Source organism: Ovis canadensis, chromosome 4 (genome assembly GCF_042477335.2).
Source record: "Ovis canadensis isolate MfBH-ARS-UI-01 breed Bighorn chromosome 4, ARS-UI_OviCan_v2, whole genome shotgun sequence".
Lineage (NCBI taxonomy): Eukaryota > Metazoa > Chordata > Mammalia > Artiodactyla > Bovidae > Ovis > Ovis canadensis.
This window is the reverse complement of record NC_091248.1, coordinates 46,307,522-46,332,338: the sequence shown is the minus strand read 5'-3', so window position 1 is coordinate 46,332,338 and position 24,817 is coordinate 46,307,522. Positions and strand designations below refer to the sequence as shown.

Sequence of the window (24,817 nt, the reverse complement as noted above, 5' to 3'; positions counted from 1 at the left end):
GCCTCTGTCATACAGAACTGGCTGAAGCGTGAACTGGCACAACTTCAGAAATTGTACCCCTATACCGAGTAAAGCTGAATGCAGCCTACCTTGTGACTCAGCAACTCTATTCTTGGGTATTTCCCAACAAAGGCACGTGTGTACACATCAAAAGACATGTGCAAAAATGTTCACAGTAGTATTAGTTTTAATAATCCCAAATACCCAGCATGATAGAAGGGATAAATTGTGGTGTGTTCATGCAATGTTCATGCAAGTTTGTATGTATGCAAACTACATACAATGAAGATGGACTAGAGCAACAAACGACAATATATATAAATCTCCCAAACAAAATGTGAGCTTTAAGAAACCAAGACACATGAATGTATGCTCTATGATTCCATGTACGCAAGTTCAAAAGCAGGAAAAACAAGTCTGTGGCAGCAGAAATTAGAATAGTGGTTACCTTTGAGGAGGTAGCAACTGAGAAGGGCATAAGAGGGAGACCTCTGGTGTATTAGTCATGTTCTTTTTCTTGGAGGGGGTATGTTAATTTTGCAATAATTCTTTGAGCTGCACATTTATGATCTGGATCCTTTTTGTCAATCTTACACTTCATTGTCAAGTTTACTTAAAAACAGGAGGCTAGAAATGACTGAAAGGATAATGGAAGAAAAGGCTTCACAGGAAGCTGAGCAGCAGCAGCTGGCTCAGCAGCATCCCCTTTCACCACTACATACAGATTGACTCAAGTGTCACAGAGAGATGAATGACCTAAATCCTATTGTCTAAGATCGCACAACTACTTAATGATAGAGCAGGAATTGGGATTCAGGAATTCTAAGTTCACAGTGCTCTTCAATTCTTGTAGGGATGTTTCTGGGTGTGTATAGAAGGGCCCTTGTCATCCCATCTTCAAAGTAATGAGGACATAAGGGGATGCAAAAAATAGTAATAACACAAAAGTATTCACCAGAGAACAATGACAATTTAAAAACTGGTTCTCACTTCAACATTCCTCCTCTAGCTTACACTAGCTTCTCCTCTGCCACTTCCCATCAGCTGCCCTTGTCAGTCCTTGGTGAGCCTCCTCTGTATTATGTCAAACAGGACAATACGTGTACAACGTAAATCAACTGCAAAAGTCAAACTACACGTCTTAACAAAAGATGCAGGATTCTAAGAAGTTGGTAAAAATGCTCCTGGAGAACTGTTAGCAAAGCCATCGACGAAAAGCAGAAACTGGCAGATTAAGGCCATTGTGGAAGAAATTCCTGATGGCTCATCCAGGGTCCATTTTTCCCTTCCCACTCAGTAACAGAATCCTGCTACTTAGTATTCTGTATTTCTATTGTAACAATAAGTAGATACTAATATTGCTTAAGGCTAAGTCTAAAAAGTGGTTATGAATCAATTTTAAACCCCCAAAGCTAAACATAGTCTCAGACAATCCCCTCCTTCTCAAGCAGACATTTGATGCTCCAGCCCAGTTGCACCCTATCTACAGAATGAGGCAATGCTTCACAATGCTATAGTCTGCATATGAAAACACGCATTTGGGGGAATGGGAGGGTTGTTGGAAACAAATCTGGGCGCTAGTCAACTAGGGTTCTTTTACCTGTTAGAGGCAGACACTAGTTAAATGCATCAATAATGTCAGTGGTGTCATAAACAAAAAAGGTTCACATGAAAGGAACATGAATGTTTACATGTAAATTTATGCATGAAAGTTACATAAAATATTGAATTCAGGCATTCACAGCTACTTCAGCCCAAAGACCAGGAAAGATTTAAATGCACTCCCACTGCCGTCTACTGCACTCATGCACTATGTCAGGAGCTAATGAACAAAAACAAGATGCCAGCAGAGTTTTCTTAAAGACACCAGCAATTATTATCTTCAAAAAAATCTTGAAATTCCTCTATTATTGTCCATATTCCCATCAGAACAGAAACGGTAGGAAAGGGGGCAGGGCACAACCTTTAAAAGGGTGGCGCAGCCACACGACATGACAAAAACTGGTTAAAACCAACTTGGTCCAAGATGGTGGAAGATTCGACTTCCAGTGGACCTTGAGCCTCATCACACACTTACTGTAATGCATTAGCACAAACTAAATGACACCCCCACCAGTGCCCTGACTCTTCTGAGGTTAACCATAAAAGGCCAAAAAGTGGGTGATGGCCCAGTTCCCAGAAATCTCTGCCCCTTCCCCTGAAACCGTTGGAATAATCTTCCCACTCGTTAGCCTATAAAATTATCCAGCCCGGAAAACTAACCATATCAAGGTGCATTCTCAGGTACTGAGACAGACTGCATTCTGTCTATGGGTTGTGCACCTCTAAATAAATCCACTTCTTACCTGTCACTTCACTGAATTCCTTCCACCATAAGACAAAGATACTGAGCTTTGGGAATTCCCTGGAGGCCCAGAGGTTAGGACTCGGCTTTCACTGCTGGGGGCGCTGGTTCAATTCCTACCTGAGGAACTAATCCTACAAAGCCGCAGGAAAAAAGAAACCGACCTTCAATAAAGTCCGGAGACCAGCTGTATGCTCTCAATTAAGTTCAAGTCCCAATCTGGTTTGTGCAGTTTCAGCACCACCAAATGAGCAAGCTAGGTTTTGCAGTTACACTCACATCCTGCTTTTGTCATGAAAAACAGGACCACAGACACAAAACTGAAACATTCCCACAGATCTCCCTGGACGCACATTTCTACAAACAAAGCTTCCAGGATGAGGAAAATGACCAAGCGACTTTTCTGGTCTAAGAGGCATTCGTAAACAAACAGATTCTCTGGTCTACATTCTTTGGCGTTAAAACCCGTTCTTTTCACAACCCACCTTTCGCCGACGTGCCGAAGACTGTCACTAAAACGCCACACATCAAAGACAGAACAAAGACTCCTCTTAAGTAACAGAGGCGCAAGGGGCCCTTAATGGATGGCACGGAATTTATCCACGACCGTTTCTGCTCTAAATTAACACGTACAGGAGACTGCCTTCTCCTAGCTCCACCCCGGTAATACAGAAGGGAGGCGGGGATCCTTATTTAAGAGGAGCTGATGTCAGGGCCAGCAATGCTTCTCCCTTCCTCGAGGGCTTCGGTTTGGGCTGTGCCAATGGGATTCTTCGCACGAGATCTCACGGCAGCTAAAAACGGCTGGCCAATGGAGGGATGCTCGGCTCACAAAGAGATAACTAGGGCACAGCTGTTATACAACCGATACCCGACGCCGGACGCCAGTCCGAGAGGTCCCCTAGGAGTCTGACCTGGGAGCCACAGCATCGGCGGACAACGAGGCACTTCTGCTGGAGAGCTGTTTAACGCGACCCTCCACCAGCAGCTGCTTCGCCGGCGTGCGAAAATGCAAGGAAGGGCGAGGACAGAGGAAGAAGAGGGTCGCGATCCACGGGGCGCGGGTTTCAGCCGGGTCCGTCAGGGGCCCAAGCCCCGGACCACCTCCCCCACGCCGACGGTCACTCCCACAGAGGCGGTACCTGTTTCCGCATGTTATTCATGACGCCCATGAAACCTGCCAACAATTTGGCTTCCTCTCGAGCAGCAAGTTTCTTCTCGGTCTTCTTCTTGCTGCTCTTCTCTACCCCAGAGGCTGCCATCCTCCTTCGGTCAGCGCGGCTCACGCCCGGGACTCGCCGGGCCGGGCGAGGGGTTGCACTTTCCAGGCACGCTGGGGCTTGTGTTCACCAAACCACCGAGGCTGGGAGAGTGGCTGGCTGTACCACTCCGCCTGCGGAAGCGCGGGGACACCGCAGACCTTGCAGTAGGGCAAGGCCAGACGACCCGCTCAGAAGATCGCTGTAAGGCGATGTAGTCGCTGGGCTGCGTCTCCAGCAGAACCGGAGCCCGGAGGAGGAGCCTGCGCACTTGGCTCGAGGGGGCGGGGCCGCTAAGAAGGAGTAGGGGGCGGGGCCTACGCGTCAGAGCCGCGCGCCTCTCCGAGCGGCTGGAGGCCGGTGCCGAACGTCCTTTCCGTGCGCCGCTGTTTTGGTTTCTAGCTGGTCCGGAGTTGCGCGTTCCTTTCCCTTTGCCCAAGACAGGTTTTACAAATTTGGCTGACGTGGCGAGATTATCTTTTGGGGATAATTGGGTGATAGAAGGCATTAAAGAGCGTCCCGTTAGCGTAAACTCCGTAAGGACCAGCGTCGGTGTTGCCGTATCAGAAGATGACATGCTGTAGGCGCTCAATATTAAATGGGAGAAGACCACCACGTACTGCAAGTTAAGGTTTATTGCATGGAAAATAAGGTTTATTTGCTTGGGAGTCATAAAGCAAGGATACATAGTCCCCATTGGTGTTTCCCTGATGTGGAATGGCTGCCTGCTTAGGCTGGTTTACTTCTCAGTGTTTGAAACTAAGATCAGGTGTCAGCTTTTCCAGAAATCTCCAATTAGGCTTCCCAGAGTAATCATAGAACTCATGAGATGCTTTTTGTAACTATAAATCATATTATTTCTAGCATATAATATCTATAATATAAGGTTATTTGAAATTTACATTTTGAAAACTTATACATATCCCTTTAATTTTCTACCTAGGTCTATATAGGAATATGGGAGAAGGAAATGGCAACCCACTCCAGTATTCTTGCCTGAAAAATCCCGTGGACAGAGGAGCCTGGTGGGCTGCTGTCCATAAGGTCGCACGAAGTCAGACACGACTGAAGCGATTTAGCATGCATGCATGCATATAGGAATATATAGAAACATGCTTTAAGTAAAATAATTGACTATCAAAGCATTACACTTTCTCTTGATTAGGAGAAAGCAATACAGTATAATTCAAATGAAAGAGCAAGTGGCTTATAAGGCGCTCCAAAAACAAACAAAAATCTAAGCAAAAAAAAAAAAAAAGCTTTAAAAAAGGGAGTTTCCTGGTGGTCCATGGTTATGACTGTGCTTCCACTGCTTCCACCTGGGGTGCTGGTTGGATTCCTGGTGGAGGAAGGTGCAGCCAAAAAAAAAAAAAAATCTAAGCATTCTTAGAAAAGAGTAAGACATTTATACCTCTGTGTACCTTATAATTTTTTTTAATCTAAATGTTCTCGGATCTTCTGTTTTAACTAGTCAAGACAGTCATCCTTGAGTATTTGCAGGTTGGATCCAGAAGCTGTTGGGGATACCAAAATCCACAAATGCTCAGAATCCCATAGTGAACCCTCCATATCCGTGGTTCTGCAACAGGTGATTCAACCAATTGTGAATCATGTAGTACTGCATGTACTTATTAAAATAAAAATCACTCTGTCAGTACTCAGTTCAGACCCCTGTTGTTAAAGAATCAACTGTAATTTGAGACTTTAGAGTGGACCCTGACAATAGAAACCATTTATCCCCTAATGGAGTTAGAGGAAAATTTTGTTTACTTTATTAAATGACCTAGAAAAGTGAAGAATGAATATATTTAAACTTTTCTTTTAATTGAAAGGAAGTAGAAACCTGTCTTCTTACTCTAAGGCTTTGGAAGACACCGAGGATCCTGGATTCAAAGGCAGAAATGTAGGCGATGAGGTAGCATGCCTTTCTGTAATAAGGCAAAGGAATCAAGGAATAGCATCCCTCTACTTGATGTCAGAAAAAGACCTTTCACGTACTGCAGAACACGGAACACTAAAGGCCATGGGAGAGCCTTAGGATTCAGAGCTTAGAGACCATGAAAGTTATACAGCACAGAGGTTAGGCAGAAGGCTTGCCTGGATGCAGAGTCAAGTATGCCACTCTCTAGACTGCCAACTTTGAACAAGTTGCTTAGCCTCTCTTGTGTTTAAGTCTCCTTATCTGTAAAAATAAAACTTACCATGGAACTGTTATAAGGTTTGCAAAAATACTTACGTTGTGGGAAGGGAACCCCTTCCAGGGCCCGAAAGGGGGTGCTTGTCTAACACTTGAATTAACAAATGAATTGTCTGAGGAGACGCATGTGCTGACAAAGCAAGAGATTGTACTGGGGTACCTGGGTGGAGAGCAGTAGGGTAAGGGAAGCCAGGAGAACTGCTGTGACACGTGGCTCACAGTCTCAGGTTTTATGGTGACGGGGTTAGTTTCCCAGTTGTCTTTGGCCAATCATTCTGACTCAGAATCCTTCCTGGTGGTGCGTGCATTGCTCAGCCAAGATGGATGTCAGCGAGAAGGATTCTGGGAGGTCATAGTGGCATCTCCTTTTGACCTTTCCCGAACTTTTCCAGTTGGTGGGGCTTCCCTGGTGTCTCACATGGCTTCCCTGGTGGCTCAGATGATAAAGAATCTGCCTGCAATGCAAGAGACCCAGGTTCGATCGCTGGGTCAGAAAGATCCCTGGAGATGGGAATGGCAACCCACTTCAGTATTGCTGCCTGGAGAATTTTATGGACAGAGAAGCCTAGAGGGCTACAGTCCATGGGGTCACAAAGAGTTAGACACGACTGAGTGGCTTTCACTTCACTTTCCTGGTTGGTGCTGGTACTTCCATGTTCATTACCAGGACCTCCTATTGTAAAATAATTAATGCAAATGGTTACTATGGTGCCTGGCCAGGGTGGGTGGTTTTAGTCAGTGTGCTCCTTGTAACAGCTTGGTGCCAGAGCAAGGCAAAGAGTATCGCTTTACTGAGTTGACAATATTAACTATTGTTATTTAATCCAGAATTTCCTAAAATGTGTTCCTCAGAAACCAGTTCTATAAACCATCCCCCTCCTCTCTCCTGAAATAGGATCCCTGGGAATACTACTTTGGGAAACAAGTAATGTGTCCTTCTCAGAAAAATCTCAAGTATACTTGTATGTTAAGTGTTTGGAAATGACTTATCCCTATTGCTTGAAACTTGATTAGGTATAATTTGCTGTTGTAGATGACATTTTGAGGTTTCTTACCTTTTCTAAATGTCTGAAAACCTCCTTTGTTTCTTTTGTAAAGATTAACTAATGAATGGAGGGCTCATTCACCTGGAGGGAAGAATCCCGGGCAGACCAGAAAACTGACTTCAGTCTTGGAGACGCTGGAATCACTACCTGAAAAAGAACTTTAAATCTGGATCATTGTTGCCAGCCAAAATCTTTGCCTTCTCTGCCCACCGAGGCCAAATGAAAAATGTGGAGACAGAGTTTGAAGAATAGAAAGATGGCTTTTATTCTCAGCCTGCAGAGAAGGGAATACAGTAGACTCATGCCTCAAGAACTGTGCTCCCCCTCCACGAGGAGTCTAGGGGCTTATATAAGGCAAGGGCTCACATTCAGGATCAGTGATGAGGAGCAAAGGTGACAGGATCTTGATTACTTCCTCTTGCATTGTTTCAGAGAAAGTCATAAACTGGTGTCAGTAACCGGGTATCTGATTCTGGCAGTTCAGTGGCTCTGACCTCCTTTCGGATATGTAACTTTAAGGAGGAAGGGTGTCGTAAGGGGTAAACACCAGATAGGGGATGTATTTAGCATAGAATCAAAGGAGAAAATGTGAATTGTAACTCCTGCAGAGTTAGGGAGCAGAAAAGCAAGCTTAAAGACATGCAGAAGTTAAGAATCTAGGAATGTTCAGGCCTACTCACTGTTTTATCTTCTTTGTTCTCAGGAAAGGGAAAAAAAAAACCTCATTCCTCTTTTCCTTGTCACTGCAACATTATGACAGTGGAACTCTAGGTTTTAGAAACCTTTATCAATATGACAGGCAAAAAAGTGATTTTTTTTTGCGTGTTATTTTAGAAATTCCTAATGAGACTGAACATTTTTTCATGTTTATCGGTCATTTATGTTTTTTATTTCATGCATTTTCTATATTGTCTATGTCCTTTGTTCATGTTCCTTTTGGATATTTTTTTTCTTATTGATTTGTAAGCATGAAACCGAGCAGGACCCTGTGGGTCTTCAGGGCACAAAAGTCTTTCTGTGCATTTCTTGTTTGTAGGAAATAGTCTTCACATAGCTTCCATGACCTTCCCTGAGTTCCCAAGGGCAGGTTCAAAGAGCTGCTAATCAAGGAAGGGAGGAGATGCAGAAACAGGAGAAGAGCAATCAAGAAACAATAGTACAGCCTTGGGGCAGGCTCCTGGTTTCCCCCCACCCCCTCAATGAATATACACAGCAATATCTTTGAGCTATTCTGCCGATACTGAAACCCCTACCAGAGAAAGTTAACTGTGTGCTTCCCACCAGCATGTAGACCCCAGATTGGTTGGACCAGAAGATTGACAATGCTGACTCCCAATTACCTCACCATCAACCAATCAGAAGAATGGCTATGAGCTGATCACACCCACCTCTTTGAACGGTTACTATAAAACTCATTACCTCCACTGGAGCCACCACTTAGTTCTGAGGACATTAGTCTGCTCTGCTTCCCCTTGCCTGGTAAAGCAATAAAGCTGTTCTTTTCTATTTCACCCAAAGCTCTGTCTCTGAGATTCAGTTTGATACTAGGGTACAGAAGCTGAATTTCAGCTATAAGCATGGTTTGTTAAGGTGGGTTTTAGGCAAATTAAATGTGAGATAATATATGCATAAAATATCCAGTAAGTCATTGAAGACACAGGATAAGGCCAACAAGAAAAGAATACTCACTAGGGAAAATAGAATACAGATTTGACCCTGAGGAAGAAAAGAATTCAGCAGAAGCAAAAAATGAAGTATTCAGAGTGATCCGGATAAGCATGGCCTCATATGATCCTTACCAGTCATGCTTCCCTATATTATACAATTTAGTGTGGCATCCATGACTGCAGGAAGTCCAGTCTTTTTTGAGTTTTACTCCCCAAGAACTGTATATACAAGAAGCCCCGGGCGTTCTGATTAGTGTCCAAATATTTGTCTAGCTATTATTTTTCCTTCTTAAACCCAAAACTCAGAGTGCCCCCTTGAGGTCAGAGGATTCCGCAGAACGGCCCTGATGCTGTAACACTCCATAATGTGCTGCTGTTGCTTTGTGGACCGAAATGCCTGGTACACTGCCTTCTGAAACCCGAGCAGACTGAAGGCATGCCCTGACCAGCCCAAGCTGTTGTTACCCAGAGACCATCAGCACTGTCACTGCCCTTGCTGACCCTGAACCTCAGGGTTGCTGTCTACTGACCCAGGCCAACCTAACAGTGGCTATAATTATGCCACAGATCCTAGCCCAGGCGATGGCTATTCTGTTTGTACAAAGGAGAAATGCACAATTCGTTGTCATGTGAAATTGAAACTGTACCCTATAGGGTTAACCGAAGTTAACCCTATAGGGTTGGCATCTTAAATCCCAAGTGTGTCTTACAAAACAGTAGATAAGGGAATAGGTTATTAAAACCCTCTCTGTAACCTCCCTTTACTAGTTAGTAAATGAGTTGTTTTTCTTAAACAACTAATTTAGTTGTTGTTTTTCTTAATTATCTACCCTCCAAGCTTCCTGTAGCCCAGATAATATATTACAGGGCTCCTTAACCACCCCTATAGATAATGTCTCTGACGTATGGGTCACTATGGTAACAGGTGGATTTAAGTTGTTTTCTAGAAACCTAGAGTTGACTCTTATCCAGCTCAAACTGGTCAAGAGTGGTTGGGACCACCAGCCCCCAGACTGGGCCTGCCCAGGTGTCCAGTGAATGACCTTTTAACATCAGGAGGCTAAAAACTGCCATTTTTGAACATGTATCCCACGAAGAAGCACATAACCCAGAAACACCTCTCACCTTTTCCCTACCTCCAATCACCTTTCCCCACACCTAAAACCACCCTGCTTTTTAAAAAGTGTTTATTTTGTTTATTTTTGGCTGTGCCGGGCCTTGCTTGCTCCGCGGGCTTTTCTCTAGTCAAGGCCAGCAGGGGCTACTCCCGGGGTTCCGCTTGCAGGCTTCTCACCGCGGGGGCTGCTCTCGCCGCAGAGCATGGGCTCTAGTGTGCTCAGGCCTCAGCAGCTGCAGCTCCTGGGCTCTAGAACCCAGGCCAGTGGTGGTGGAGCACGGGCTTAGTTGCTCTGCAGGATGTGGGCTCTTCTGGAATCAGGGGTCGAACCCATGTCTCCTATATTGGCAGGTGGATCCTTTACCACTGAGCCACCAGGCAAGCCCCGCCCTGCTTTAATATCCCATAAATATTTTGCCTTCCAGAGGACAGATCTGAGACTTGTTCTCCCGTCTCCTTGCTTGGTTGCCTCATGAATAAACTTTCTCTGCTATAAACACTAACTGGATGCGCACCCAATATGACTCGGCCTGACCACCTTCAAATGCTTATAATTCGCATAGGTACTTGCCTGAAATCCATCGAAGTGTTCAGGTCTTTTGAGTGAAAAATTTTCATGGCCAAGCAGAATCTTTGGAGTTGGTTCTGGGATACGAGTCTGCCTTTTCCCCAGGTTGCTGGCCTCCTGAATATAGGCAAGCTTTCCTTTCCCAATCAACGCTTTCCTCTCCAGTACTGGTTTTAGAGAAGTGAACACCCGAAGCTGAGTTTGGTAACAAGCATCTTTGTCCAGCTCATCTGGAATAGCCATCTGATACTCTTCTCAGTTTCTCAGCTGCACTCAACGCCCATGTTTTTAAGGACAGTTGTGTTCTCCTGCACTAATCTGTCCTCATCATTTGTCACCGCCCTCTCCTCTCCCTGACAAATACACAGATAGGAGCGACCCTATAAAGTCAGTGAGAATCCTGACTCCCACACCCCCTTCTCACTGGAGACTTACAGACCAGACTTTCTAGGTAACTCTTTCCAGCTTCTCTAAGTTTCTTTTCTATCGTCTTCTCCATGTTTTCACCAGCCTTTCCCCATACTTCATACATCTTTCCAACAATAGACAAAACAGAAAAATTCCAAGCAATTCTTTTCTAAATCCCCAAATAGGTTGAGCACAATTTTCACGTATCCATTGTTGTACCAACATTCAAAGTCTTTTGCGAAAATCTTTCATGACTGTGAGGAAGTGGTTCAAAGAGACAGCCTATGATATGGAAAGATAGCAGAACATATTGAAAATGTGTAGAAAAACTGGAAACCAAACTATAAATCAAACTGCTAACAGTGCTTATTTACAGAGGAAGAACATAAATTAAAAAGGAAAAATTATTCTCATGATCCCTCAACATAGGCTCTTCTTATTTGAAGTTTTAACATTTGTTTTAGAGAAACAAATAAGGACTGAACCCAGTCTGCTGTGTTGCAGGCAGATTCTTCACCGTCTGAACTACCAGGGAAAAGCCGTAATAGAAACAGCAAATATATGGGAGTTACAAATATTACAAAGTTCTTTAAGAAATGCTTCTGGATATGTGTCTCTTGGCACAGAATTTTGGCACTTTGGTACATTCAGATACTTACACTGAAGTATCTAAAAGGTCCTGATCAGGTCCTTCATAGTGCCAGTCAACTGATGAGAGGCTGGGAAGGAGAGGCCTGAGCAGCTGCCATGAGCTAAGAATACATCTCTACTGGCCCCAACCACAAAGCCATCAAAACTACCAATAAAAGACACTCTGGCATGAATGTTGAGATGGTTGCCTCCTTCTGTAGATGGGGTAGGAGCTAAGAAGAAAGTAACAAGGATGAGATAGCCTTGAAATTCTCTCAGTCTTTGAAGAGCAGCTAAGTATCTCAGATACTGTGTGCGACAGAGCTATAAAAGCAAATGGTAGTGGTTTAGTTGCTGAGTCGTGTCCGACTCTTGCAACCCCATGGACGGTAGCCTGCCAGGCTCTCCTCTGTCCATGGGATTCTCCAGACAAGAATACTGGAGTGCGGCGCCATTTCCTTCTCCAGAGGATCTTCCCAACCCAGGGATCAAACTCAGGTCTCCTGCACTGCAGGCAGATTATTTACCGACTTAGCTACGAGAATACAGAACTTTAAAAGCAAAATTCTTGAACAAAGTTATTTGTTAGAATGTGTCTAATTTTTGGATTTCCCAGGTGGTACTAGTGGTAAAGAACCTGCCTGCCCATGCAGGAGACATGAGGGATGCAGGTTTGATCCCTGGGCTGGGAAGGTCCCCTGGAGCAGGGCATGGCAACCTGCTCTAGTATTCTTGCCTGGAGAATCCCATGGGCAGAGGATCTTGAAGTGCTACAGTCCATAGGGTCACAAAGAGTCGGACATGACTAAAGCAACTTAGCATTCACACATCTAATTTTTATTAGTGAGGGAGTCAGGAATTAAGCAATTAGCCAATAGAGTTGGTCTTCTTGCTTCACGCACACACAAACGTGTATACAGTTAGCAAAAGGAAATGTGGTTAAATGAGATACAAACCTGAGGAACATTCTACAGGGTAATAAAACCATAGTATCTTCTGGGTTAATTTCTCTAAAGGTTATACAATCATAACACCTTATCAAATCCTTCAGGGTAACCTCCAACTTTCTAGGGCTATGGCACCATTTGCTCTTTTATCAGTTGTGGGTGTTGGTCAAATATACCTTGAAAACAAAGCTACTAGAATCAGATGAGGGTAAACCAGGACTGCATGGTTCCACTCTACCTCCCGGCTGAAGAACCTCCCTCCAGTATTAAGTTTGAAAGTTCTCAAAATGTGTCTTTGTAAGGGAGCCAGTATTTTCACGTACCACCATGGCTAAAATTGTGTATAAAATAGGAATAAAGGCTCCAGGAGGCACGCCTAGGGATTCTTCCTGTGACTTTCAGTATTTGGAATGTGTGAAATTGGTTTTGGCTGCTCAGAAACATCTATTATCCACCAGGTAATTCCCCACTGAGAACTCTTTAGGCAAAATGATCATTCCCTTCTAGCTTCCTTCACAACCAAAGCTGCTTCTTTTAAATTCAAGAGTCATGTAAAATAAATAGCCAGTGGGAATTTGCTGTATGACTCCAGGAACTCAAACCCAGCTCAAGCTTTTTGACAACCTAGAGGGATGGGGTGGGGAGGGAGGTGGGAGGGGGCCCAAGAGAGAGGGGGCATATGTATACCTATGGCTGATCCATGTTGACGTATGGCAGAAACCAAAACAACGTTGTCAGTTCAGTTCAGTTCAGTTCAGTCGCTCAGTTGTGTCCGACTCTTTGTAATTATCCTTTAATTAAAAATAAATAAAATTTAAAAAGAAACGAGTTAAAGAAGTGCTTGTAAAGTCAGGACCAAGTGAAATTTTGGTGGCAAGGGTTTGTTTTTCCTTCTTACCTTTGTATTCTTAGTCCTAACATGGCAAACACTCAGTAAAATGAAGTAAGCCTATACAAGCTTAACTAGACTATAAACATTAATGCTTCTTGTCTGTAAACTTTACCTAGTACTAAACAGAGTGTGTGAATTGCCTGTTCAAATTTCAAGGAGATCCAACCAGTCCATCCTAAAGGAGATCAGTCCTGGGTGTTCATTGGAAGGACTGATGCTAAAGCTGAAACTCCAATACTTTGGCCACCTCATGTGAAGAGTTGACTCATTGGAAAAGACCCTGATGCTGGGAGGGATTGGGGGCAGGAGGAGAAGGGGACGACCCAGGATGAGATGGCTGGATGGCATCACCGACTTGATGCACATAAGTTTGAGTGAACTCCGGGAGTTGGTGATGGACAGGGAGGCCTGGTGTGCTGTGATTCATGGGGTCGCAAAGAGTCAGACACGACTGAGTGACTGAACTGAAGGCAATAAGGTATCCTGTTACCCTCACCTTCATGTCTTTGATTAGTGAAAATCTTCTATACATTTCCTCATCTTCCTCCATTTGTGAGGCTGAGTCCTCTAAATTTTGTCTTCCACAAATGATTCAAAGAGATAGTAATCAAATGTGTCCCCAAATTTGGTTCATTGTGGTTCTTAAAGGACAACTTCTCTTTGGGGGTAATATTAATTTCTAAGCCATCAGAAATGAACAGAACACTTTGTACTTTCTACTTACTGGGCATTAACTGTGACTTGCTTCACAGAGACAAGGAGAGAGGAAGTCATTTTCAAGACAGAAATATCATTATTGGTTGATAGACCCTACAGTATTCTCACAAAATGTATGGAAGTCATTCAAGTCCATTCTTTACCTGGTAATCTGTGATAAAGTTTTAGGAAGAATCTTAGTATAGCACAAAAGCATTTAACTATTTGAGGTGTGTTTGTGTGTGTATTTGTGCGTGTTTGCGTGTGTGTGTATGTGTGTGAAAGAGGTGGACACTTAAATGTTGATTCGATTGTCTGAGAAATAATCTAGATTTTAAGAGAGAGATTGGTCCCAAGTCACAGGAGCTCCATGTTAAGGCAAAACCAATCCATGGAAGGTGCTATGATCCCTTCACCCTCTGGGCTGCCTCACGTGGGGACTAAGAGGATGCCTCAGTCTGCGAACTAGATGCAGCTGTATTTAATGCTTAGATCTAAGAATCTGACATTAGTCATGGCTCCAGTTCTCTGGGTGAGGCAGGATGCAATTTGTTCTGAAAGTGCAACTAAGGGAAGGAAGCTCAGTAGGGAATGAGCTGAAAAGAGGAAAACTCTTCAGAATCAAGTTGTACTTGGTTCTCATAGCCAAAGCGAAAAACCTCCTACAGTAAAAAAGAAAATTGTGTTTCCTGCTTTAGGGAAAGCTCCAGGGGAGCCCAAGCCACAGTTGCAGTGTTCTCAGAGAACACTGACTCTCTGTCACCACCAGGGGAGAGGTTAGAATGAATATTTCACTTCATCCAGTGTTGGAACCCAGTTTGAACTCAGAGGAATGGAGATTAAGACAGAACCTTTGATTTCTTGTTCCTGATTCATATCTTGTCCTCATTCTGTCTCCGAGTGATTTTCCCAAATCTTTGTGATTTCCAGCTCTGTTCCGTTCTCTGGTCATGTGTGAATAACGATGTAGAAGATTAGGACAAGGATGTAAGTTAGGATTAAGATACAAATATTTGTTTTGCAGCTCTCCCCCAAGCCACCTTCTGTGCATCTAGAAAGCTAAGTTTATGAGTTTTTCTAGGGTTTAGCATGTTTCCTTTAGCAGACACATGGTAGAGTCTCAGGGGTCAGTAAAACCTCAGCCTATAAGAAAAGTATGACATAGCAACTTAATACATGGGGAAATGAGTATGAACTCAAGACTTCAAAAACACATATGTTTTCTGACACTGACTTCTCCAGTGCCCCAGCAGCAGTAGCATTGATTCACCACTAACTCTCATGTGTACTTATAATACCAATATTTGGGTCTTTGATATTTTCTCCACCAAAAAGGAGCCTGGACTCCCTGGACTGTAGCAGTTTCCAAGATTAGAAACAGGAAAAAAAAATTGAAATGGGTCAGGAAATATCCTTCTATTGCCAGAAAACAAGAATTCTTTAAAAATACATTTGAGTTAGTGCTAAAAGGGCATAGGCACCATATTAAAGGTGTTCTTGTTTGGTGGTTCAGATGGTAAGGCATCTGAACCACCCTGGGTCAGATGCCTAGTTCGGGAAGATCCCCTGGAGAAAAGCATGGCAACCCGCTTCAGTATTCTTGCCTAGAGAATTCCATGGACAGTGGAGACTGGTGGGCTGCAGTCCAGGGGGTCACAAAAAATCAAACATGATTGAGCAACTAGCACTTGTCAAAATTTTGAAAAATTCACAATCAAATTATGATTTTTTAAGTTTCTAATGATAAAAGATTAAAATAAAATGTAAGAAAAAATATGGATACAAGACAAAAGAATGATGAAGATGAATAGATCTGTTCAATTTTTACTTATTAATGATATGAAATAGTAAATAAAACAGTAGGTAGTTTTTCCCTTCCACTTTCTATGTCTTGCTAAAGGATAATTTTTAAAAGCAGCCATTATTTCTATACGACATTCTTATGTAGATATAAAGTCCATGTGACTCATTAATTAATGAGGGAAACAGCCCTGTGTTACCACTTGATCAAAGGAGAATTAAAAGAAACATATATATATATATACATACCTATATATATATATACAGTCGATAAGGAATGCCAAAGTAAATTTACAAATAAATGAAAATGGGTTTATCTACAGCAATAATAAATTGCATTCAACTGTTAATTTGCATTTCTATGGAAAAAATCCTTTGTACTAAAATATTAGTTCACTACAACTTACAGAGTCATAAAATGGTTCACTTTTCCAACAAAGGTCTGTCTAGTCAAAGCTGTGGTTTTTCCAGTAGTCGTATATGGATGTGAGAGTTGGACCATAAAGAATGCTAAACACCAAAGAATCGATGCTTTTGAACTGTGGTGTTGGAGAAGACTCTTGAGAGTCCCTTAGACTGCAAGGAGATCTAACCAGCCCATCCTAAAGGGAATCAGTCCTGAATATTCACTGGAAATACTGATGCTGAAGTTGAAGCTCCAATACTTTGGCCACCTGATGGGAAGAACTGATTCATTAGAAAAAACCCTGATGCTAGGAAAGATTGAAGGCAGGAAGAGAAGGGGACAACAGAAGATAAGATGGTTGGATGGCATCACTGACTCAATAGACATGAGTTTGAGCAAGCTCTGGGAGATACTACTGGTGTGAAGGACAGGGAAGTCCATGGGGTCGCGAAGAGTCAGACACAACTGAGCAACTGAACAACAACCACAAAATGGTTTATTGTGGAGGAAAAATATGACTTTCTTCTTCTTTTCTATGTTCTTTGCTGGGACCACTGTAACAAAAGACAGATTCATAAGAGAAACCATACAAATTTGTTTAATATAAGTTCTATGGGACACTTCATAAGGGAATGAAGACCTGAAGTGGTTGTACTTGAGTGTTTTACGGCTAGGTCTGATGAAGAGTAGAGAGTGGTGCAACAATGTGATAGGACAAGAAAGGATATGAGCCAAGTATAGGAACCTGTTCAGATTCCTCTCTTGGAGATAAGGATGTTCCTTTCCTGAAGTATTGAGAGTGTACCATTCACATGAGGATTTATTTTTTAATTGTTTCATTTATCTATTTCTGGCCATGCTGGGTCTTTGTTGCTGCATAGACTTTCTCTAGCTGTGGAGAGCGGAGACTACTCTCTAGCTGTGGTGCGTGGATTTCTCAGTGCTGTGGCCTCTCTAGCTGCAGAGCCGAGGCTCTAGGGTGTGGGAGCTTCGTGGTTGTGGCTCCCAGACTCTAGAGCACAGGCCCAGCAGTTGTGGCCCACATGGGCTTAGTTGCTCTGTGGCCTGTGGGATCTTCCCAGATCAGGGATCGAACCCAGGTCTCCTGCACTGGCAGGTGGATTCCTATCCACTGCGCCACCAGAGAAGCCCTCACATGAGGGTCTTATAAACTGCTTCAGAATAAGGCAAAGCCTGTCCTGCACATGCTGTCTCTCAGATTTCTTCAGCATAATATAGTCAATATGCCAAGGTGCCATATTTTGAGGTAGTATGTCCTGAACCCCATCAATGAATCAATAGAAAATATACTAGACAGGACAGTTAATTTTTTTTTCCAAATTTCAAAGTCTTTCACAATTTTTCCTCACAGTCTGTTTATAAAGTATACGCTGCTGCTGCCGCTAAGTCGCTTCAGTCGTGTCCGACTCTGTGCGACCCCGTAGAGGGCAGCCCACCAGGCTCCCCCATCCCTGGGATTCTCCAGGCAAGAACACTGGAGTGGGTTGACATTTCCTTCTCCAATGCAGGAAAGTGAAAAGTGAAAGGGAAGTCGCTCAGTCATGTCCGACTTGTAAAGACATAATGGACTGCAGCCCACCAGGCTCCTCGGTCTATGGAATTTTCCAGGCAAGAGTACTGGAGTGGGGTGCCATTGCTTTCTCCATATAAAGCATATAAATGTCTTTATTTTTATGTCTGTATGCAGGGAAGAATATATACAGGCAATAATAGATGTAGATATTGTTACAAGAAACAAAAAATGATCAACACCAGCAGCCACATGAAGTAATAGAATGAGGATTTGACAGTTTTTCAGCACACCCATTTGTTGTGCAAGAAGATAATGTATTCCAAGAAAATAAAAGAGCCATTTATACCAAAGAGAATTGGCTACATAGACTCAACCCCTAACCACCCAGGAGAAGATGTATCTATATCTTTGCTATGCAAAGTGTGGTTCCAGGACCAGTAGCATTAGGATCACTTGGGAGCTTGTCAGAAATGTAGAATCCAAAAAAAACGAAAGAAAGAAAAGGAGATGTAGAATTTCAGGTCCTATAAACCTAAAGAATCAAAGTCTGTAGTTTAACAAGTTTCACAGGTGATTTTCATGTACCTTAAAGTTTGCAAAACCCTGATCTACATATTCTGCTAGTTATAATGAGACACATCAAATGGAAGCCTTCAATTAAACCTTCACGTTAAACTGTTAAGTCAGAGCGGTAAGCTATTTGGTTCTATATGGCCAGGCATAGAAAATGTGAAAGAACGTAATATTTTGTAGAGAAAAACTATGTATCAAAACATTAAAATCTATATGAGAGGTAGTTAATTAAAAGTAACGGTGAGTTTTGACTATAATAGAGGTTTAATTTAGTAACCTGTGGTTTGGTGTAGAGTCACCGGAGAAGGTGATGGCACCCCACTCCAGTACTCTTGCCTGGAAACTCCCATGGATGGAGGAGCCTGGTGGGCTTGCAGTCCGTGGGCTCACTTAGAGTCGGGCAGGACTGAGCGACTTCACTTTCACTTTTCACTTTCGTGCATTGGAGAAGGAAATGGCAACCTGCTCCAGTGTCCTTGCCTGGAAAATCCCAGGGACGGGGGAACCTGGTGGGCTGCCGTCTATGGGGTTGCACAGAGTCGGACACAACTGAAGCGACTTAGCAGCAGCAGCAGCAGCACTGGTTTGCAGTAGAACTGTATAATTGAATTCCAAATCCAATTGAGAAGCAACAATTTGCCTATCCAAATCCTTCAGTGCTAATAATCAGCATAATATGTGTGTATGTTTTGTCCTCATTATAGGTTTTGAAAGCATTTATAAGAATCTGATATGTTAATTTATGATTTTAAATCATTTATTTACCTTTATTTTTTGGCCATGTGACCTGTGGGAGCTTAGTTCCCTGACCAGGAGTCAAACTCAGGTCCCCTGCATTGGAAGTGTGGTTTCTTAACCACCTGACCTTCAGAGAAGTCCTTAAGCCATTATTTAGACACTATAATTTTAAATAAATTTGTAATCAGTGCTTGAGTATCTGAGAAATTTTGACTTGTTAAATCTGTGATTCACTGGGAATTTGAATGTATGAATATTTTGGATAATGTTTATTGCTTGGTAATTAAAGAAATGCTGATTGCTTAATGCATCAGTCAGGTTCCTGCTGATCATATAATACTGAGGTATAAAATACAACTCCCAAATCTCTTATTTCATGTTCACGGCCTATAGGTGGGGACTGGTGAGTCTCCTTCAAACTCTGCATTAAGTATGTTCCATGTGTCTCTATTGTGGGATCAGTGAATACTCAAGGATCTTTTCAAGTCAGATGACTAAAGTACAAGAGAAGAGAGTAGAAATGGGTAATTACCTGGACTCGAAACTGACAGGCTCTCTTGTCTACCCACATTCCATTGTCAAAGCAAGTCACTTGGCCAAGGCCAACATCAAAAAGGTAAGGAATGCGCTGCCTGCAGTGAATCGCGGCAAAGGAGGGGAGGGAGGGAAGACTTGTGAGCAGGTAATGTAGTCTACCACTCTTATTACATCCACGAGATTAAAATATTGGATATTAGCCAAGTGCAAATAGTAGTGACCGTTCTTCATGTACTAAGTCGTAATAGTGCATGTGTGCCCAGTTGTGTCTGAATTGTTGCAACCCCGTGGACTGTGGGCCGCCAGGCTCCTCTGTCCATGGGATTCTCGAGGCAAGAATAGCTGGAGTGAGTTGCCATTTCTTGCTCCAGCGGGTCATCCCAACCCAATGATTGAACCCAAGTCTTTTGCATCTCCTACACTAGCAGGCGGATTCTTTACCACTAGTGCCACCTGGGAAGCCAATTTCATGTACTAAAATCTCTATAAATAAAGATCTTTATTAATAACAAAGTCCTGAGGAATAAAAGACTATTTCTGTGGGGTTAAATGCAGTCTGATGTGAACTTATTATTTGATCTCAGTGTTTTGTAGCAGGATTGCAAGTTACTCACAATACAGAAATTTAGAAAAAATTTAGCTTCTTTATTTTGTCTATAGCTGATCTGGTCTTGTGGCCTGATAGGTGGTGGGAAAGAAAAAACAAAACAAGACTAACTTGACTAATCTGGTTTCATATTTCAACCAATAATTTAACCACCTCATTAGAAAATTTTTCGGTTCTCAGATTTTTCACATTTTCACTTCTCGCTGCCCTTTTACCTGAAAGTACATGGGGACGGATACAGCTTATTGTATTCTTATGGTGTGGGGTAGGGAGAGGGGATCTGTATGGCCTTGTCCTGGTTCATGATTGTGTTCTGGTCAGTTCATCCAAGTTTTGTCTACAGACTTCAGTGGCTCCTAAAGTGGTCTATTTCCCCCTGATTCTGTCAGGGCTTGGTCATCCTTCCTTATTTGCTTGGCCTTCCTTCGACTCTCTCTGGCTGCAGAACTTTTGGGTGTTCCCCCATCCAGCCCCTGGCCAGGCTCTCCATCCTGAGAGCACTGTGCGATCATCTATTACCACAACAGGTCCCCATGGCTAGCTTCTGGCTCCCAGCTCTGTGTTCATGTCATGGGTACCACGGCAGGTTTTGGAGTGCAAATTAAGTTTTCTCTCTTTCTTTCTCCCAGGGAGGGACCTCAGCACTGAGGCCTTCTAACTTGTTGAAGTGGAGCCACTTGGCATAGCTCTCCTGGGATCCTACATGGACAAGATGACTGCCTTGGAGTGTGAGTCTCTCACTGTCCCCTTCCCTTCCTCTGATCCCTCTTTCCCTTCTCAACATCCTCCAGGCCAAGAGGACGGTCTTCTTGTACTTCTTCTCTATCACGTCTTCTTTCCACCCACCTACAGAGTAAGAAGTTTTTTGGCACAGTGTTTAAGCAAAATAGGAAAACCTGTATGATGTGGTTTGCCAAGTCTAGCTCCTAGCATGTTAAATGGGAGTCAAAGAGAAGTAGAAAAAAAAAAATCTTATTCACCTTGACTGTTTCTCATTGTAAAATCCTAGCTTCCACGTCAGAAGCTGCCTGTTATTTCTTTCATTCCTAATTACTACCCTTTCCCAAAGATGGAAGATGGGTGCTTTTAGCTCTTCAAAGAGAAGGTCATGACTAGGAAAAGCAAAAGAGGAGACTATGTGGATTTTTCAAAGTACAGCTGCTATTACACTGACACTTTACATTGTCAGGGCTCAAGCTGAATAACATTTTAGCAAATCAGAGTTGTATTCCACTCTTAGGTTTCATCTGTTCTTAGGCAACATGGTGGAGCACAATTTAGGATACCTGACCTGAAGGTTGACGTTTGCTTTTAGGTGCCTTGTGTATTTTGAGGTTGGGTGGCAGCCAGGAGTGATGAGACTTATTTAGGAATACAAAAGAAAAATTTGTTATCTCCAAATTACTTGTCATTATAGGCTAGGCAATAGGAATCATTTTCATTTATCACCCATCCTTAATCTCTGATCAAAAGAAGTCTCATTTGCATTGCTATGTTTCCTGTGCGACCCATGGTGGTCAGGCTCTGGGATATACAACTTTAGGACAATGAGTTGCTTCACTGTGGCATTTGTCATCTCAGAAGGAGATACTGCCTCTTCTCCTGGTTGACAGACATCTGGGAAGATTAGAAGCAGTGTTCTAACAGGAGCCGTATGGTGTGCATGCGTGCGTGTGTGTGTGTGGGCATGCGTGCTCAGTCGTGTCTAACTCTTTGAGACCCCATGGACTGTAGCCCACCAGGCTTCTCTGTCCCTGGGATTTTCCAGGCAAGAATACTGGAGTGGATTGCTATTTCCTCCTCCAGGGGATCTCCCCAGCCCAGAGATGGAACCTGAGTCTCCTGAGTCTCCTGCATTGGTGGCCAGATTCTTTACCACTGCTCCACCTGGGAATCCCAACAGGAGCCATAACTCACAGAATTACTACTGCTCCTACTCTTCAGGGCTTTTAAGAAATGGAAATCACTTCATACAGGCTCCTATCCAGAGATGAGTGTTGTAGAAACTCATAGAGGAGATTCCAGTTTCTAACTCCATCAGGACTTGATAAGATCTGGGAAATGAACTGACTCCTCCAATGGGGAAATGCCACAGCTACTGTGTGTTCCATTACTGTGCTGACACCTAGGGTTAGCAGAGATACTTTGATAACAAAATCAAACAAACAACTTTGATAGCATTATGTCCTGTGGAATGATACTCTGAGAGTTATAACCTTCTTGGTAGAATATTTTCTCCTTTATCCATATCTTTGGGCCTATAAAATCCTTTCAAAACTCAGAATCATATTGATATAGACTTTATGGGAAAATCCAGACTCTTAGATTATCTAGTCAGGAGCAGAACTGCAAATATTTTGCAACCATTCTGGGCAAAATGAGAAACAGCATTCTAGGGAATGGTCTCTGCAATGTGAACTCAGTTGCCATGACCATGAAACCAGTGACGATATAATTATGTGTTCACATCTCCAGTCATTTTGACTCAATTTCATGGCTTTATATGAGCATTCCAACCCCAAGATGCTCCTGATCATAGCAAAAGGAAACAATGGCTGAAATGATGTCTCAAAGCTCAGATCTTACTGATCCCTTAGACAAAGTCTTTCCAGTTCTAATGACCTAGGGAACCCTAACTGTACCATGGCTGAAGAGTCTCAGCATTTTCAGTTTTGTTGTAAACCTCATTAAATTCAGCCACCAGTTACAGCTCACCAAAGTCAGATATTATATCTGGGCAGAGGTCTCTACTGATCCTTGATCCCAGGTACCAAATCTGAGTGGATTCAAACATGCCTGGACCCCAAGAAGAATGTCCAGAAGATTGAGTATTTTTTATGAATAAAATGGAGCTTCCCAGGTGGCTCAGTGGTAAAGAAACTGCCTGCCAATGCAGGAGACACAGGAATCGTGGGTTCAGTCCCTGAGTTGGAAAGACCCCCTGGAGAAGGAAATTGCAACCCACTCCAGTATTCTTGCCTGGAAAATCCCGTGGACAGAGGAGCCTGGGGGATTACAGTCCGTGGGGTCACAAAGAGTCCAACATGACTGAACACAAGTGCAACGATGTATAAAACAGTGATCTTCCTTAACTACATAGGGGGTGGGCATTGCCCCTGGAAGGGGTATTAAACAATCTCCAAGAGAAGATATTCATTTATAACGTTCATTTAATATTATAATATACCTTGGGAACTGGATATTGAATGAACTTTTCCTGTTATCTCAAAGTTTTAGCAGAAGCTTTGTAAGGGAGGAAAAATTGTTCTCTACCCTCTGCGGTTCTTTCAGCTGGCCTATCAGCTAAATTAACATATGAGAGATGAATAGGAGATAACCAAATTTAATTACATATTATGCGAGTCCCACAGAAACAGTGAGACTGTTCCTAACAGTTAGACAGTTGAGGTTTTGATGCCTTTCTGAGCTAGGAAGATGCAGGTAGGGTCCTGGTACTTCTAAGGGAAGGAAAACAATTCACCAGAAGATGGCAAGAGCAAATGTTAGGTGAACAAATGTTTGCCTTGCCATGCAGTTGAATAAATGGGCCCTGCTGAGTTCTTCCCCACCCATCACACTTAGCCCACGTTCTTTGTAGTTACCTCGTGTAATGGTTTTCTTCCTGGATCAGGCCCTTCATCTAAATTCTTTTAGGCAGATGAGGGGGAGAGACAAAACTCTTCCTAAGTCTTTTGAGCCTCTGTTGTCTTCAACTCAAAATAGTCCATTGGTCACACTGGCACATTTTGGGGAGACTTGTTCTGAATCCCTTCAGTTTCAAAGGGCAAAAATAAGACAGCAGGTACTAATAACTTTCACACCCTGAAGAAAAGGCAAGGCTACATCAGTATGGCCTCACACTGCTGCCGTTGCCCACGTCCCACTTCAGGCTATCACAGAAGATGTGGGCACTCAAGTTTGAAAGAGATTTGGGAGGAGGGTGGGGTTCTGTACATTTCTTCTTGCTTCCAAGGAGGGATGAAGAAGGGAGAGACTGAACCTTCATCTTGTCACGTGAGTGTATGTTCCTCGGTTCTTTGTCTCATCACAACAAAGATTTGAAGTGACGGACATTAAAGCCCCCTCGGCGTGTCACAGCTCTCAGGTCTTGGATAGACCGTGTATAGGTCTCAGGTCTCGAATGGACCATGTTATAGCTCTTAGACAAATAATTGTTACAGCTCAGTGTTACAGCTCTATTTTATTTAGAAGATAGCAGGAAAATCCATCTTCAAGGCATGAGGACACTTTGATCCAAAGACACAAGGAGAAGAGCGCCCCAGCACGCGGGGAAGACAGACAGAGAGAGAGTGAGCTTTGGCTCCTCTATTTATATGTTTATCTCTCCCTGGGCCTGTCCTACGTAAATTGGGCCAGCCAGCAATTTTGTTTGTTTGACCTGAGGTCCTCACTCCAGTTCTTGGACCTTCTTTTGTTCCATTTTTGTGGGCTTTTCCCTTCCTTGTCTTTTAGCCACCGCCATTTTGGACTCCTTTTCCCCTATTCTCCCTACCTAACAATCTGAGCCAGCACAATAGTGGAGCCACTTGAAGAACTTGGCATATGTCCCTGGAGTTGGGGCACGGACACGACTGATGCTGGGCTCATACCTGAAAATTCTGAAGTTGCACCTGGATTTGACAGGGTAGGCAGTGTTTCAGCAGGTCAGAAACACAAGCATATTTCCTCTGGGCTAGAGTGGATGCTGCAGATTAAATCTGGGCATGGGTTATTACCTTGAAATTCACCATGCCCAAGAAACCTCCTTGAGATACCCCTCATCCAAGGTAAGGAGAAACAGCTGAGCTTTGCTGGAGCAGCTGTGAAGACATACCCCACGTCCAGGGTAAG

General features: G+C 43.2%; 2 protein-coding genes across 7 annotated transcripts in view; one reads left to right on the top strand and one right to left on the bottom strand.

The window, feature by feature from the left end:
• Positions 1–4,855, bottom strand: part of KLHL7 (kelch like family member 7) — a 55,466-nt gene extending 50,611 nt beyond the window's left edge. Inside the window, exon 1 of one of the 3 annotated variants that reach the window (XM_069587658.1) lies at positions 3,487–4,855. In XM_069587658.1, coding sequence (XP_069443759.1) covers positions 3,487–3,606 — 120 coding nt within the window. In that variant the 5' untranslated portion in view covers positions 3,607–4,855. Of the gene's footprint in view, positions 1–2,829; positions 2,992–3,486 lie in introns of those variants that run through there. The other 2 variants (XM_069587659.1, XM_069587660.1) reach the window with 2 other exon arrangements.
• Positions 1–24,817, top strand: part of HYCC1 (hyccin PI4KA lipid kinase complex subunit 1) — a 216,770-nt gene that overhangs the window by 56,287 nt on the left and 135,666 nt on the right. For all 4 annotated transcript variants that reach the window (XM_069587666.1, XM_069587669.1, XM_069587664.1 and 1 more), the window contains exon 2: positions 20,596–20,694. The gene's annotated coding sequence lies outside the window, so the exon portion shown is untranslated. The remainder of the gene's footprint in view (positions 1–20,595; positions 20,695–24,817) is intronic.